Raw genomic sequence first — 17,468 nt, 5'->3', positions numbered from 1 at the left:
AATATTGAAATACAACTATCCCAAAACATTTTAATAATTCATTTAACCCCTGATTAAGAACCCCGAAATCTAGGTTATTTTTTGGCTTTAGAATCCAATGAATGATTGAATGAATGACATTAATCAGTTGTCATGGAAACAATTTGGCCAATTCCTAGTGGGCCTAATCCACTTTAACACAGTTAATTGGAATAGAATAAATTCTTAGATACTTTGGTACATATGAACCATTTCAAAGCCTGAAGTTAAATTAAACCTGGACCTTAAATCAAAATTTCTGCTCACTTCCAATTTTTTTTGTCATTTAATTATATCATGAATACTAAAACATATGTGTGTAGAATATTTGTCCATGTTCTCTGGTTGTGTCTGCTCTAGGATACTGGTATTTAGAAGATAGTTCTTTAACCTTCAGGAAGGTCATTCATTGCCTTGAAGACCAGAATAATCATTTTATAAGAAAGGAAATAACTGGATCTAAAAAAAAATAATAATCCCGGTTCAGCCCTATTTAACTCAATTCAAAACCTTTTACCTCAGTGGTTTATATGTACACAGCCCTCTATCTCCAATACAGCTTTCAGAGCAGAGCCTTAACTAGAACGTTTCTCATGGAATATTTAGGAGGGTTATGGAAAATGTGTCCTACAGTTGACAAATAGTTGACAATCTGAAGCCAGGCTACAGTCATGCTGAGAAAGGAAGTGCCTTGACCCACACACCCCTTGAAGATCTGAAGGGAGACAGAGACTAGGAGAGGGACTCCAAAGGAATGGAACTATGGGAGTGGCAAGGCAAATCCAGAAGCATTTGGACTATGAGAGGATCATATGGCAAGGTGTGGAAAAAACATCACCATGCACCCCCACTCCAGATATTTGCATCTGGGACAAAGCCCTCTTTCTCCTAGTTAATGACAGAGTAAGGATGCCTTCAACCTGGTCCATGCAAAGGGCTTAGATAAGAGTTTGGAACCATTTGGTCATGGTGTCACCAGACACCAAAACCACCATCTCTCTTCAAAAGGAAAGGACATTCTTTAAGTTGAACTAGCTTGGGTTTGGGGTACAGGGACGTACTGTATGGTGAATGGGAGATGAGAGCCCAGAATTCATAAAGAAACAAACAGAGCTAACAGACTTGAGATACAGCCAAAGGGAATCTTGTATCCAAACACATTGTATGGTGAATGCTCTGTATTATCAGAAAAGGAAATTCTTTCTGATGCCATACCATTGCTTCCTGGAAGGGAAACGTTACTGTTCTACAGAGTAGGAGATAGGCAGACATTATAAAAGAGATTTAACTTTCTAACAGTGTAATACATTTTCCTTTAAGAGAAAAAAAAAGACAAATGAATCCAAGGAAAGAAAGCAAAATGCCCTACGCTCCTACACAGCTTCAGAGAACAGGTAGTGAATTTGCATTGAAGGTTGATCATATCCTTAAAGGAGCTAGTCTTGGGTAGGCAAAGATTTTTGATTTTTTAATAAGAGGAGAGCAAAGAAGATGCCAGAGCACGGCCACAATTCCATAGCTCTGTATTTTGCATTATTCCCCCATGCTTTTTACAAGCTTCTGAAAAGCCAAACGGCTCCTGGCTGCTTCAAGTATATGGACATTAGTGGGTCCCATTAAAGTCTATTTTGTTATTTCAAACCAACTTTCACTTCTTAAGCAATCATCAGGACTTCTGAGCCCCCAGAAAGCTTTGAACTTAGGAGAAGGGATAATTTGCTTTGTGGGAAAAGTAGTTTGAAGACATGAAAAACAGCAAAGAAATTACCTGTTCTTACTTATTTAAAGTACAGAGGCTTACTTTGCAATCCAAGTGGCCCTGGATTTTGTGGTTGGGTTGCTATTTAGTTATGTTCAACTCTTCATGACCTCTTTTAGAGTTTTCTTGGCAAGATGCTGGAACGTTTTTTTTTTATTTTCTTCTCTAGATCATGTTACACATGAGGAAACTGAGGCAAACATTGGTACATAGGCTTCCACAGACTGCCAGAGGAGGTCAATAGACAAAAATGTTAAGAATTTATAGACTAATGTGACAAAAATTTATTACGTACTTACTATGTTCCGGGCACTGTGCTAACCCCTAGATATACAACACATGAAAAGAAATAGTCCCTGCTCTCAAGGACTCTTCAACTTAATAGGGAAAGCCAACACACAAAATAAGGCAGGAAAGTTGGGGGGGTGGGGAGAAGGGGTTATTCCCACCCTCTACAGAGGAATACATTGGGAAGAATTTGGCATTCCACCTTCTAAACTTCCAATCAGAGGGTAGGGGCTAAGGGAGAGGGTAATAGAAATGCCCTCCCCAAATTAAATCCTAGCACAGACCCTCGGGTCCATTTTTCATTCCTTCTGTACTTCATCCTCTCTTTTAGCCCAGTGGTCATCAATTTGGATGAACCCCTCCAATAAACTTGTGAGAGAACGTGGACAAGAGTAATGTAGAATGTGTAGGCATGGATGGGTTTCAAGTTGCTTCTTTAGAAAGACAATACATATCAATGGGATCATGGGCCCATTTGAGTTTGAGAACTTCTCACACCAATGACTTTTTTAAAGACATATAGGAATGAAGGACAATTAGCAGAGGGTTATACAGAACTGATGCCATCTCCTACAAGGTGCCTCTTCCAATTCTCCTGGTTGCTAAATTAAACCAATCTTATCCAATTCAGACCAATGCTGTAGCCTGCCAAGATCTTTTTGGATCTTGACTGTAATCTAGTATGTTAACTATTCTTTCCTGTTTTGTATCCTCTGGAAATTTGGATAAGCATGCTTTCCATGCCATTATCCGACTCATTAATAAAAATGTTAAGCAGCAGGGGCCAAGCATAGATCCCTGGGAGATTGTACTAAGGCCTCCTGCCATGTTGACATTGAATCATGAGCAATTTATTCATTGAGTTTGGCCATATCCCTGGTCTGAATCCATCCAGTTGAATTGCTACTTAATCCATATCCCTGCATCATCACCCTGAAGATAATATGAGATACTTCATCAAAAGCTTTACTAAAATCTTAGTAAATTATTTCCATAGCATTCCTTTCTTCTGCTTGTTTAAAAAGTGTGCCAGAAAAGGAAATGAGATGAGTCTGCCTTGACCTATTGTTGATGAAGCCATACTGGCTTTTTGTAATCACAGCTTCCCTTTAATGATCACCAACTATTTAATATTCCATTTAAGAATTTTCCCAAGAATCAGAGTCCAGATCTCCGACCTAGAGTTTGCAAATATTCCCTTTCCTTTTTTTGAAAACTGGGATGACATATACCCTTCTTCCATCATGTAGTACCTCTCATATTTTCCATATTTAAAATATTACTAATAAATGACTCAGCAATCACATCTCCTAGTTCTTTCTGCTTCCAACCAGATCTTTTGTCTGGGTCTGGTACCTTGAACTCATCAAGGCCAACTGGGTGCTCTTTTATTTTCTCTTTACTTATTTATCTTTAATGTCAATGAAATTAGTCATTTTTGGTCTGTCATTTGCAATGCAAAAGTAATTTTCCTTATCAGAGAAAAGAGAAGCAAAATCATAATTGGATTACTTTGCTTAGTAACATCATCCCATCCACCCTAAGAAAAGATCCTAACCCTTCTTTAATCCTCTTTTTTCTTCCAATATAAAATTTTTAATGCCTTTTTCTTGGGGTCAGCTAGATGGCTCAGTAAATTGAAAGCCAGAAGGTCCTGGATTCAAATCTAAACATAGAGCCAGGAGGTCCTGGATTCAATTCTAGCTTCATACAATTCCTAGTTGTGTGACTCTAGACAAGTCACTTTTAAACCTCATTGCCTGGTCCTTCTGCCTTGGAAGCAATACACAGTGTTGATTCTAAGATGGAAGATAAGGGCTTGTTTGTTTGTTTTTTTAATACATTTATCTTTTTGTTGGATTTGGCTTCCTTCATCCAGACTCAGCTTATTTGGAAATTTAATATTCCTGACACTGTTTTTACAGAACTATACCGTCAGGCCTTTATGTTCATCTTTTGTTACGTGGCTTTGTTTCTATCTTCTTTACATTTTTTTTCATTAGACCTAAGATTTCACTGGTAAAGAAAACTCTTGGATGAAGAAACCCCTTATAAATAGCAGTTCTCTAAAATTTTGATGTAGCAAGAATCCCTTTCAATCTAAAACATTATTGGCCTAAAAGGCCTTAGTATATTGGGTTATAGCTACTGATATTTACTGCATCAAAAGTTAAATTGCCTTTATATTATGATAAAAAATAACTTTGACCTTACAGATCTAAAATGGAGTCTCAGGGACCACCCTCTGAGAACCACTGGGCTTTACCAGTCCAGGCCAGCACTGCCCTTTATTCATTCAAATAGTTGACTAGAACACTGAGACATTAAGTGACTTGGAGTTGACTAGAACACTTGGAGATAAAGTGATCACACAGTCTGGATATATCAGAAATGGAACTTAAATTCAGGGCATCTTGACTCCAAGGTCAGCTGCTTTCTATCCACAATACCTCCTTCCTTCTCTGTACTTTTTGGCTTTTGAATCCACATCATCTTCCTCAGACTAATCCTTTTTTATTTATTTTTTTTTTTACTTCATGGACACACAGAGTTGCATTATTTATGACACCACCCATGAAAGATGGTAAGATGACTCAATCCGTCTGCCGAAGGAGTCCATGATCCCCAAAAAGTTGAGAACCCTTGTTCTAAATGATCAATAAGACTCCTTCTAGCTATTTTGTTGTTCAGTTCTGTTTGACTCTTTCTGATCCCATTTGGGGGGGTTTTTTGGCAAGATACTGGAGTAGTTTGCCATTTCCTTCTCCAGCTCATTTTATAAATGAAGAAACTTCGTCAGAGTAAAGTGACTTGCCCAGGGTTACATAGCTAGGAAATGTGTAAGGCCAAATTTGAACTCAAGAAGATGAATCTTCCTGACTCCAGGCCCAGGACTCTACCCACTGTACCACCTAGCTGCCTTTTCTAGCTATCCATCTTTTTTGTTAATAAGTAGAATTTATTTACAAGTATCTCAGTCGCTTTCTCTCCTCCCTGTATCATAGAAGGCATCATCTGGCCAATAGATAGGTATATGTAGATTATGTCTTTCATGTTTCCATTTGTCAATTCATTCTGTGGAGGTAACATTCACAAATTGTTCTTCAAGTATTAAATCTGTAGCTGTATATAATGTTCTCTTGGTTCTACTCATTTCTCTCTTCATTATCTCATGAAGTTTTTTACAAGTTTTTTTTAATTAGTCTGCTCATCATTTCTTATGGCTTGGTAGTATTCTGTCACAATCACATGCCACAATTTGTTTAGCTATTCTCCAATTGATGGGAAGCTCTCCATCTTACAAATATGAATTCTGTGGATAAAAGAATCGAGGTCAAAGAGCTCCCAACTTGTTCCCAGATGTCTCCTCCCTGATCCTGCCCAGGTAGCTCAGTAGCTCACTACTAGGGCTCCTCCTCTCTTCTCCATCACTAGTGGTAAATTTGATTTGGACTCACAGAACCTGAAATCCAGATTCCTGGCTCAGCCACTGAACAGCTGAGTTACTTCATCTGTAAGAGTAAGACTTAGGACTAAGAAGACCTCAAAGGTCTCTTCCAAATTTAGATGTGTGATCTAATGTTCTATGACACATTCATACTTAAGTATAATTGATACATATACATGAAGGATCTTTGATTTCATCAACATGAAAAAATTCCACTTGTGGGAAATTCCTCCATAAAATCAGTTCACTACACCTAAACCCACAGAACATCCCAACTGACCCCTTAAAACAATAGGCAACAACTACAAGGACATCTTCAGCCCAAAAAGATTGTTAAGAGATTTCCCCAGGGCCAAATCCCCAATATCCTGTGAATGCTCTGAGCCCTCAGTTTCCTTAAAGACCCACTCAAACCCTAGCTTCTGAAGGAATCCTTTTCAGCTGCCTCTAGCTGTTAGCCCCTAACCCTTTGAGATTTCCTCCCATCTACTCAATGTATCTCTGGCTGTCCTCCAAATCTGGAATACTCCTCTTCCTCTCTTCTGACCTCCTTATCTTCCTATAATTTCCAACTAAAATCCCACCTCCTGAGCTGTGCTCATTTGGAATATCAAGTGGACAGCTAGCCTGATGAGGTCATAGGAAAACAACTTTGGCAGGTCCAGATGTTTTTTGATCCTGTGAAGATTTATGCCAACTACAGGGTCCCCAGAGTGTTTTGGCCAAGAGAGGTTACTTTGGCCAAATCCCTCCCAGAGGTAATATGGTGGTTCTGGACTAGTTAGTAGAGGATTAATTAAAAGTTATTATCTTAGCCTTATATTAGAATTTATTATTTTGTATCAGATGTTATAAAACCTTGTTACCAAACGTAATAGCTTGTTTCTTCACATGCTATGTACCTTCTGCCTTGTTATTGACTTGTGCTAATTAACCATCAAAAACCTATAAAACACACTGATGAACATCTAAAAGGGGTATTTGCCACAGGCTAAGCAAGGTGAGACCTCTAGCTTTAATTTACCACAATTAAAGTTTGGATCTTCAGCTCAGAATGATGGCCTGTCAGAGATTTATTTATTTATTACAACTTAGAGGAAATATGGGAAAGCTGGGACATGAATGCATTTTGGGGGGACTTGTGAACTGATTCATTCATTCCAAAGAGCAATTTGGACCCATTCCCAAAGGGCTATAAAACAGTACATACCCTTTGACCCAGCAATACGATTACTAGGTTTGTATCACAAAGAAATTTTTAAAAAACAAACACCAAAAAGTGGTCATATGTACAAAACTATTTAAAACAGCTCTTTTTTTTTTGGTGGGGACAAAGATTTGGAAAGTGAGAAGATACCCATCAATTGGGAATGGCTGAGATTTTAATGGAATACTATTATACTATAAAAAATGATAAGCAAAGAAGCTCAGAAAAACCTAGAAAGACTTCAATAAACAGAAGCAGGGCAAAATAAGCAGAAACAGAAGAACATTGTACAGTGACAGGAGCGCTTTAACTGAACAACTGTGAATTATAGCTATTCTCAGCAATCCAGTGATCCAAAATTATCCCAAAGGACTCCTGAGAAAATAATTTAGTCTGAATTGAGACCAAAGTAAACTTTTTCATTTTCTTAATTTTTTTTTCTATTTGAGTTTCCTTCCACAAAAGGATTAATATGGGAAAATGTTTTACATGATTGCTCACATAAAATATATGAGATTGCTTACCATCTAGAGGGGAATGAAGGTTTGGGAGGGAGGGTGAGTATTTAAGACTTTCAAACAGTATTCTTTGAAAAATGTTGGAAACTGTTTTACATGTAATTGGGAAAAAATAAGATAATATTTAATACCTTAAAAAGCAATAAAGTCCCACCTCCTACAGGAAGCCTTCCCTAACTCTTCTTGATTCAATTGCTTTCCCCCTCTCTTAATTATTTCCTATTTATCCTGTATGTAGCTTTTTTTGGATATATTTGTACGTTGTCTCCCCATGTTAGACCATGAGTTCCTTGAGAGCAAGGAACTGTCTTTTGTCTCTTTTTGTATCCCTAGAGCTTAGCAAGGTGCCTGGCACAAAAAAAGCACTTAGTAAATGTTTAATGAAAGAATTTGGGTGATGTCCTCCCTAAGAGAATGTGAGCCCTTGCAGGCAGGAACTACACTATTTCCCCCACTTTCTTTGCATCCGTAGCAACTGTCCATTGCCAAGCACATAATAAGTAAGTAATAAACACCTTTAGAAAGACAGTATCATGGAAAGAGAGATAATTCTGGACTTAGAATCAAAGAGCTTGAGTTCAAAATCTGGCTTTGCCATTTACTACTTTAAGTAATTCACTTATCCCTTCTATGCCTCAATTTCCTCATCTTATAGATGAGAGAGTTGGACTTGATGTACCTGAAAATCCCTTCCAGATGGAGATCAATGATGCCTTGATGCTAACATTCTCCTGAGGCTATTGATTGTCTGAATCTCATTAGGCTACTTTGACTTGTTTTCAGCCCTGGGATAAGGACCAGCTCTTGTTTTCATGGCTGATTTCATAGCAAACAAAGGATTGCCCAGTGACAGGGTTGGGATTACCAAGGCAAATCAGTCCCTTTCCCCCACTGCCAACCCATGCGGTCCTTTCTGCTGGTGCCTTTGGCTAAATGAGTTCCTAAGCCCTAGTGGAAAGAGTAGATGTATTTAAACTTGGGAACACAAATGTCATCGCTGAGTTTGGACCCTGTGCCAATTCGAAAAGGCAGGTTCACAGTCATTGTTGCTGTAATTGTGTTTATTTGTGAAGGTGCCAGCCAGGATGAAGGAGGGAGAGGCTTTCCCAAACAAAAAGGGTCTCATGTCACTGGAGCTGGCTGTGAGAATCAAGATATATCCATTGTGAAAAGGCCAAATACCTTTACATTCCAGGATGGGGCAGCAGTTGTGACTGTTTACACTGGGATTTCTAGTCATTAAGCAGTTCTTTTGTGGAAGGGCCTGATTGTTGGCTCCCGCTCACCAGCTTTGGTCTGTGTACATGGGCAGGTTTGAGGGTTTTAAAGGTTTCTTTTTCCTTGGGACTTTTAGAGAAATAAGTCTTATAAAGAAGAATGACACGTATCCTCCTTAGGGCTCATTAGTTCATATAGGAAAATAAAATAAAGCTACCCCAGTCAAAACCGTGCTTCACAGGGGGATTGAGACTGCTATTTGCCCCAATGATCCTTTGTAGAAAATGCTAAGGAATCCTCACTAGAAGACAGACCTCTCCATCAACCCCTTTTGATTCCTTCTTGAAAATACAACCTTAAACACGGAGATGGTCTGGAGGAGTGTGAGTCCAATAAAGCACTTAAAATCTGGAAATGAAAGCCTTGAAAATAATTATTTTAACCATCCATGAATTCATTAGCATGGTGTACTCCTAAAGTAGAAATCTTACCATTGTCCTCCATAAATTACAGCTTTTGAGGCTTATGAGATAGGGGAAAGGTAGGAAGAGAAGAGGTAAAAGGACTTTTCCATGGTCACACAAGCCAGCAAAAATCAGACATGGAATTTGAACACATCTTCCCGACTCCACAGCTATCCCTCTATCCACTATGCTAAGTTGTCTTTTTAGGTATGATATATTTATTATTGGATTATAATAATGGATAGCTTGGTGGCACAGCAGATAAAGAATCCAAACTGAAATCCGGAGGACTCATCTTCCTGATTTCAAATCCATCCTCAGATATTTGTGACCCTGGGCAAGTCACTTAACCCCACTTGCCTCAGTTTCCTCATCTGTAAAATGATCTGGAGAAGGAAATGACAAACCACTCCATTGTCTTCCCCAAGAAAACCCCAAATGGTGTCACAGAGAGTCTAACACAATTGACCAAAAACAAATTTATAATAATGATGATCAGAACTAGCATTTGTACATAGGCGTGCAAAGTATTCTAGGAATCATATCTGAATTTATCCTCACGACAATCCTGAGATGTAGGTGCCATTATTATCCCCATTTTGCAGATGAAGCAACTTAGTCCGAGGGAAATTAAATGACTTTTCCATGGTCACAGTGAGTGAGTCAGTGGAGTAGAATTCTAACTCAAATCTTCCTAATTCTATGTCCATTACTCTCTCCACTCTATCACTTGTATAACTTAAATAGACTCTAAAACATACATTAAATTACAAAGGTATTATTTTAAACCAAAAATTATCATGAAATGCTAAATTCTCTCCTGTGTGTAGTACTTTAAATTTTAAGAGCAATAACTTTGGAAAATTTGTTATTAAAATCAAATAAAGAAAAACAAAAAATTAAAATCAAATAAATTTTACAAAGCATGTAAACACTTTGAAGGAAGGGATAGTTCAAATTTTGTCTTTACTTAACACAAATTTAATTTTTTTAATTAATTAATTTTAATTAATGTTTAATTAATGTTTTTGGTTTTTTATACCATTTAAGCCTAACAAGAACCCTGGGAGGTGGCTGCTACAATGCTGATATCTTCATTAATAGATAAGAGTTATGAGGCTTAAGGAAATATAATTATTTTCCAAGGTCACAGGACAAGAGATACTGAGGCAGATGGTCCCTTGGAGGCATTCATGTTCAACTCCCTCATTTTATAGATGAGGAAACTAAAATACAGAGAAATGATTGACCCAGGATCATAAGTTCATAGACTTAGAGTTGGAAGGGACTTTTGAGGCCTTCAAGATCAATCTCCTCATTTCACAGATGAAGAAACTGAGGCCAACAGAGGATACATGATTTGCCTGGGGTTATGTAACTATTAAATATCAGAGGTCAGATTTGAACCTAGGTTGTCTGGAATCCAACTCCAGAAGGAGTTAGAGCAGAGTAGATAGAACACTGCTCCTGGAGTCAAATCCAGCCTCAGATATTTACTGGTGTTACATGGTCAAGTCATTTAACCTTGGTCTGCCTCAACTGTAAAATAGGGATAATACTTCCCAGAAATGCTGTGAAAATCAAATGGGGTCAGATTTGTAGAGCACTTAGCACAGTACCTGGCACACTGGTGCTTTTGAAATGCTTCTTCCCTTCTTTCCCCTCATGGGAGATACTTTTATCAAAGTCTTTTAATCTAAATTTTAGCACAATGCCTAGCACATAATATACAGTGATTAATCAATGTTATTTCCTTCCTTTTTTCCTTCCTCTCATTCAGTTAAAAAATCATTATAGGGGCCAGCTAGGTGGCTTGGTGGCTAGAGACCCAGGGGTCCTGATTTCAAATCTGGCCTCAGACATATACTTCCTAGCTGTGTGACTCTGGGCAGATCACTTCACCCCAGTTGTATAGTCCCTTACCACTCTTCTGCCTTGGAGGCAGTTCACAGTATTGACTCTAAGACAGAAAAAAGCAAGAATTTTTTTAAATGCATTATAGAGTTTTTTTCTGCAGAGAAGTACCTGTCTCCCTTCCAAGGTTCTCTGAGATCAGGATAATGTGTCTCTGACTTTCTAAGTCGCTTTTCCATTTGCTTTCCTCAGACCCTTATGTGAAGATTCACCTGATGCAGAATGGCAAGAGATTAAAGAAGAAAAAGACCACGATTAAGAAGAATACTCTGAATCCCTACTATAATGAGTCTTTCAGCTTTGAAGTCCCCTTCGAGCAAATCCAGGTAACGTCAAATACGATCACTCTTTCCCTTTGAGACTTGCTCCTTCAGACCCCCGAAACATCCAACATAGGTGTCATTAAGTGGTAAGGAGCTGTGCCTCCAGTAGCACCTGTGTTTCCATTCCTCTCCCATGAAGCTTAGGAGATGTCTAAGCCCTGCACTTAAGGAGGGCCCATTAATCTGTCAGACCTCAGCATCTCCCCCACTTCCTCTCCTCTGCCCGCCTCAGCACTTGGGAGAAAAAGGATCAAATATGAGTGACAATATTGATTCTAAGATGAAAGATGAGGATTTAAAAAAAACCCAACCCAACCCAGCAGCAACAACCTTTCCTCATTCTAATGATTAGTTCCAAGGCACTAGCTGCTGGGTTGGGTTGGATTTTTTTTTAACACTTATCTTTCCTCTTAGAATCAATATTGTGTATTGGTTCCAAGAAAGAATGGCAGTAAGAATTGGGCATTGGGGGGTCTAAGTGTCTTGCCCATGGTCACACAGTTCAGAACTGTCTGAAATCAAATTTGAACCCAGAATATACCATCTCTAGGCTTGGCTTTCAATCCACTGAGCCACCCAGCTGCCCTCCATTAAAAGTTAAAAAAAAAAAAAAAGAATTAGCAAAAGGAACCTGCCAATAATGCTGATAGATAGGAAAAGTTAGAGTCCTAATAGAAGAATGTATTTTTGTCTCTTTCTTTATATCGAATGAAATATTTCATTCCCTCCCCAGTCCTTATCAGGCTCCAAATAAAATTTAAGAGGAATTTGCCATTATTGCTTGTTTCCCAACTATGCAGTATCTTTCATCTTTAATTAGTATTAAAAATTATTAAGGGGCACAAGAGGGAATAAATGATGATTGCTTAGAATTGAGCCTCTTTGGGGCTGATTGGGAAAGGATGTATTTACCTCAAAGCCAGCCTCTGCTTACCTTTTAGCACCAGGCGGGAGAAGGATTCCCTGTCTAGAGACCTTTAGAATAAGAAGTTTCAGCCACCATGATCGTTTGTGATCTGACTAGAGGCCTTTTTGTGCTTGAAATTCCATGCTTTGTAATGATAGAATGCAAATTCCAGCTTCTGACAGCTCACTAGGGATAGAAGCCTTCTCCTGCTGCTTCACTGTGGGTACCAGAGGCGAATGGTGGTACTTAGAGCAACATTATTCCTCTATTTTAATGAAATAATTGATATTGGCGATCCCTTCAATGCCAAAATAATTAGACCATGAACAAGAAGGGCTGTTCCTGAAATGAAGGGGAGCTGACAAAGCTGGAGAGTGGCTGTTTTTTTTATAAATTCTCTATATTATATATATATATATATATATATATTTATAAATTTTATAAATTCTCTATCATCCTCTGAGCCATAAAGGCTGATTTTCTTAGACACAGTGCCTTATGGGCAGATCACACCTTTATTCCTTTCAGAATGTTTTATTCTTCTGGAGGGGCCAAGAAAACTTCTACAGAACAGAACCAGAAGCAAATAGGCCCATATCCTTGATTACCCCCCGCCATAATTATTTCTAGGTTAGATTATGTGGCCCCAAGGTCAGTCAATAAGATTCACCTTCCTAAATTCGAATCTATCCTCAGTCACTTAGTATCTGTGTAATCCTGGGCAAATCTTTTAATCCTGTTTGCCTCAGTTTCCTCATCTGTAAAATGAGCTGGTGAAGGAAATGGCAAATTACTCTAGTATCTTTGCCAAGAAAGCCCCAAATGGGTCACAATTGAAGAGCAAATGAGTCAGTGCACTAAGTACTACAGATCTAAATAAGAAAGAAGATAGTCGCTGACCTCAAGAAGCTGACATTCTGATGAGGGAAGACCACACATAACACATGAAACAGTTGAAAGACTGGGGCATGCATGCTTGCAATAAAGGCAGCAGGGTGGAGTCCAGAGTGAGAGAGAAGCAGAGCAGAGAGGGGGGCGAAGAACGTCTAACCTGGACCGTTCCTCAAAATGGAGGCTTCAAGAGGAACTCGACAATGGGACAAGGGGGCTTTGCCAGTGGAAGGATGTTCCAGAGTGAAAAAGCAGCTGAGGCATAGTGACAGAGTCCAAAAAATGGGAAGAATAAATTAAATCATGTTATTGATTATTGAGGTTTAAAACCTACTTTAACCTAGAAGGTGGTGCAAAGGATAGAGACCTGGACCTGGAGTCATTAAGAACTGAGTCCAAATCCAGACTTCCATTTGCCTCAGTTTCTTTCTCTATAAAATGGAGATAGTGATAGCACTTACCTTCTAGGGTTGTTAGATGGATGAAATAAGATAATAATCATAAAGCACTTAGCACCCAGTAAGTGCCATGTTAATGTTCACTTTATTTTATATAATTATTGTCCTTATTATATTATATATCATTCATAATTTTATCTTTATTATATTATTTTGTCATATGTTGTATATTTATAATTTTAACTTTAAAGTATTATTTTATATATTATATGTTATACATTTATAATTATTAGCTTTATTATATTTATATATTATATTATTCATTTATAGTTATTTGATTTATTATGTTAACTTATACATTATATGTGATGAATGTATAATAAATTTATACTAATTATTAGCATTGTTATATTATTTTATACATTGTTATATATCACTAATAGTTATCATTATTATTTATATATTGTAATGTATCTCTAATAATTATTAGCATTATTATATTGTTTTATATATTGTTACATGTCTCTAATAATTGTTAGTATTATTATATTATTTTATATAATGTTACTTATCACTAATAATTATTAGCATTATTATTTTACATATTGTTACATATCTCTAATAACTATTAGCATTACTGTATTATTTTATATATTGTTACATATCACTAATAATTATTAACATTATTACATTATTTTATATATTGGTACATATTTCTAATAATGATTAGCATTACTACATTATTTTATATATTATTACATATCTCTAATAATTGTTTGCATTATTACATTATTTTACATATTGTTACATATCTCTAATGATTATTAATATTATATCATTTATATATTGTTATGTGTCACTAATAATTATTATTTATATCTAATATAATGTATCTAATAATTATTAGCATTATTATATTATTTCATGTATTATAACATATCTCTAATAATTATTAGCATTATTATATTGTTACATATCACTAATAATTATTATCATTATTATTTTACATATTGTTACATATCTCTAATAATTATTAGCATTACTATATTATTTTATATATTTTTGCATCTAATAATTATTACCATTATTATATTATTTTATATGTTGGTACATATTTCTAATAATTATTACCATTATTATATTATTTTATATAGTGTTACATACCTCTAATAATTGTTTGCATTATTACATTATTTTGCATAGTTACAGATTTATAATAATTATTAGCATGATTATATTATTTTATACATTGGTACTTATCTCTAATAATTATTAGCATTATTATCTTATATGTTATAAATCGATAAACTATTAGCCTTATGATATTGTTTTACATAGCCTATATTTTCTTTATAATTATTAACTTTATATTTTATATATTACATATTTATATTATTAGCTTCATGATATTTCATATATGATAATGTAAATGTTTTACTTGTAATAATTTTTAGCCTCGTTATGTGTTCTGTATATTATATCTTATATTATTCTGTATAATGGGTATGCTGATACTCCATGATGACCATTTCTAGCCTTTTGATTTCTCAGGAAAAAAGACGGGTTGGTAACGTGACTCATCCGTTCACCTGTAGTACCTTTTACCCTCCTAGTTGCTAGTTCAGTCCAGCCCAGCTATCCCTATGGCTGCCATGTACTTTCCGCTTCTGGTCCCATAAAGGCTACAGTTTCAGATAGCAAGGACACCTACCCTCATCACAGCCAAACCTGAGTCAGGAACCTCAGCTGAAGAGCTGCTTTAGCCCCTTTTGGCCAGTCCCCCAGAATCCCTGGTGCCTCCACCAATTTCTTTTGCACTGCAGATTATTTGTGCACTTGGGGATTCTGACTAAGACCTTATTCCTATGATAACTAACACCTTCTGGCATTTTTTTAAAAATTCCACAAAACAAAATAATAAAAAACCAAGCACTGAGATTAAAAAAGACTACGGTATAGCTTCTCCTTGGGGCTGCAATTCTACACTAAACTTAATATAAATTCTTTTTTTTTTAAGCCATCAATAGCGGGCAAAGCAAATATGTTGGAACGGAAACACATTAAAAACAAAACATATGTTGTTTCTAGGAAAAGGCTGTGGAAAAGATAACATTTTGTCAAGACAGAGAGATGTCTAATCCATTAAACATAGTTCTCCCCTTTGCATAGATAGAGTCCTTCTCTAGGGGTGGCTGCCTTTATATTCTTCTCTTATTTTCTGCAGGATAAAGGACTATTTTGCATAGTAGAGGTTCCCCTCTCTTGAGTCGCTAAGACCATCAGAGAGTGCAGGGCATGTCGGAAATGTTTTCCGGGATGAGTTGCATCTTCTAAAACTAGAAGGTCTTATCTTGAGCACTCCTAGAAAAGCATCTCCCTTCATAGAGTCAACAAGCACCCCTCTCTATAATGAAAAACATAGAGATTTCATGTTAGCTTTTGTGGAAATAAAGGATATTTCCCTTTGACTTAGATTGTAATGAGAAGAATTGCTTTGAAAAATGTAGCCAGAAAGATTCTGTTGAAGGGGAGGGGCAGGCAACAAAAGCATTTTTTAAATACATGTAAAGCCCAGTGGAATTGCTTGTCAGCTCCAGGAGGGCAGGGGAGGTAGGGAGAGGGGAGGGAGAGAACATGAATCATGTAACCATGGAAAAATATTTTAAAAACAAAATTATGTTAGAGCATTTTTTAATGTAGCCCAAAGGGCAGGTAGGTGGCTCAGTGGATAGAGAGCCAAGCCCAGACATGGTAGAGTCTGGGTTCAAATCTGGCCTCAGACAAAAGCTGTGTGACCCTGGGGAAGTCACTTAACCCCATTTGCCTAGCCCTTACTACTGTTTTGCCTTGGAACCAAAACTTAGTATTGAAAGGATTTTTTAAAATAAAATAAAAAAGGATCACATGCTCTAACTGAGGGAGACAAAATATAAAAGAAAGTTCATCCACAAGGCAGAGAGAAAGGTCCAGAAGATCTAAAGGGAACAACCGTGGATGGATAGCAAGGCACAAAGATTCTGAATAGGTCAAAGTAGGAATTTTTGGAGTCCTCATTCCCAGCCATTGACCATTTTATCTTCATCTTGCCTGATTTCAACCCCTTTGAATGTCGGGAAAAGTTTGGTCCCCGTCCCCTTGTGAACTCCCTGTTCATTTTTTCTTCTCACCCTTTTTAGAAAGTGCAAGTTGTGGTAACTGTTTTGGACTATGACAAGATTGGCAAGAACGATGCCATCGGCAAGGTCTTTGTGGGCTACAACAGCACCGGCGCGGAACTGCGACATTGGTCAGACATGCTGGCCAACCCCAGGCGACCCATTGCACAGTGGCACACCTTACAGGTGGAGGAGGAGGTGGATGCCATGCTCGCCGTCAAGAAATAAAGGGAACAAAAGAAGCCTTTCTGCATTTGCCCACCTAGTGCTCTTTAGCCAGTATCTGTAAATACCTCAGTAATATGGGTCCTTTCATTTCCAGCCATGCATTCCTAACCTAAATCAGTGGTCCTTCAGATCCTCTTTTAATTTGCACAACTTTAAATGTAGAGAGCCCCCTAAGACCTTCACCCCCTTACTGCCCCCCAAATCTACTCTTCTTTTAAGCAATATGATGTGTAGATAGAGCATGACGGAAATTATTTATCGTATCACACTGTTGTATATACCAGTATGCTGACAATTTATTTCTAGTTTGTGTATTTGTATGTCGTACGAGTTTCCTAATCTGTGTATATCTAGATGTTTTTAATAAGATGTTCTATTTTAAATTATGTAAATTGACTGAGATATAGGAGAGCTGATAATATATATTAGGGTTAAATATTGTATCGTCTGCATTCCAGCAAAAATTCCAACTCGTAAGGCACTAGTACAGTTACAGTGATATCTTCTTAAAGGACAACTTAAATCTGAGCTTTCAACTGAACCATTCAAATCACTGGATATACTTACATTGCACACTCGGAGGGGGTAGATCCTATTTTGTAGAATTCTTTCACAGGCAACTTAGCATGATCTGAGCAGCTCCACAGCTGACCTCAAGGAAGCGTAGCCACAAGCCAATAGAGTAGAGCATTTGTCTGTATATACCTTAAAAAGCTGAAATCCTGGCTTTCC

General features: G+C 37.2%; 1 protein-coding gene across 1 annotated transcript in view; it reads left to right on the top strand.

Moving 5' to 3' along the window:
* The window catches only part of SYT1 (synaptotagmin 1), a 474,588-nt gene extending 457,852 nt beyond the window's left edge, over positions 1 to 16,736 (top strand). The window contains exons 7-8 of the mRNA XM_044679181.1: positions 11,027 to 11,160; positions 16,530 to 16,736. Of these exons, the coding sequence (XP_044535116.1) occupies positions 11,027 to 11,160; positions 16,530 to 16,736 (341 nt within the window). The remainder of the gene's footprint in view (positions 1 to 11,026; positions 11,161 to 16,529) is intronic.
* Positions 16,737 to 17,468: the final 732 nt, after the last annotated feature.

The sequence above is a fragment of the Gracilinanus agilis genome, chromosome 5 (assembly GCF_016433145.1).
Source record: "Gracilinanus agilis isolate LMUSP501 chromosome 5, AgileGrace, whole genome shotgun sequence".
Taxonomy (NCBI): Eukaryota; Metazoa; Chordata; class Mammalia; order Didelphimorphia; family Didelphidae; genus Gracilinanus; species Gracilinanus agilis.
The sequence above is the reverse complement of the archived record's forward strand: the minus strand, read 5'-3'. Positions and strand labels throughout refer to the sequence as shown.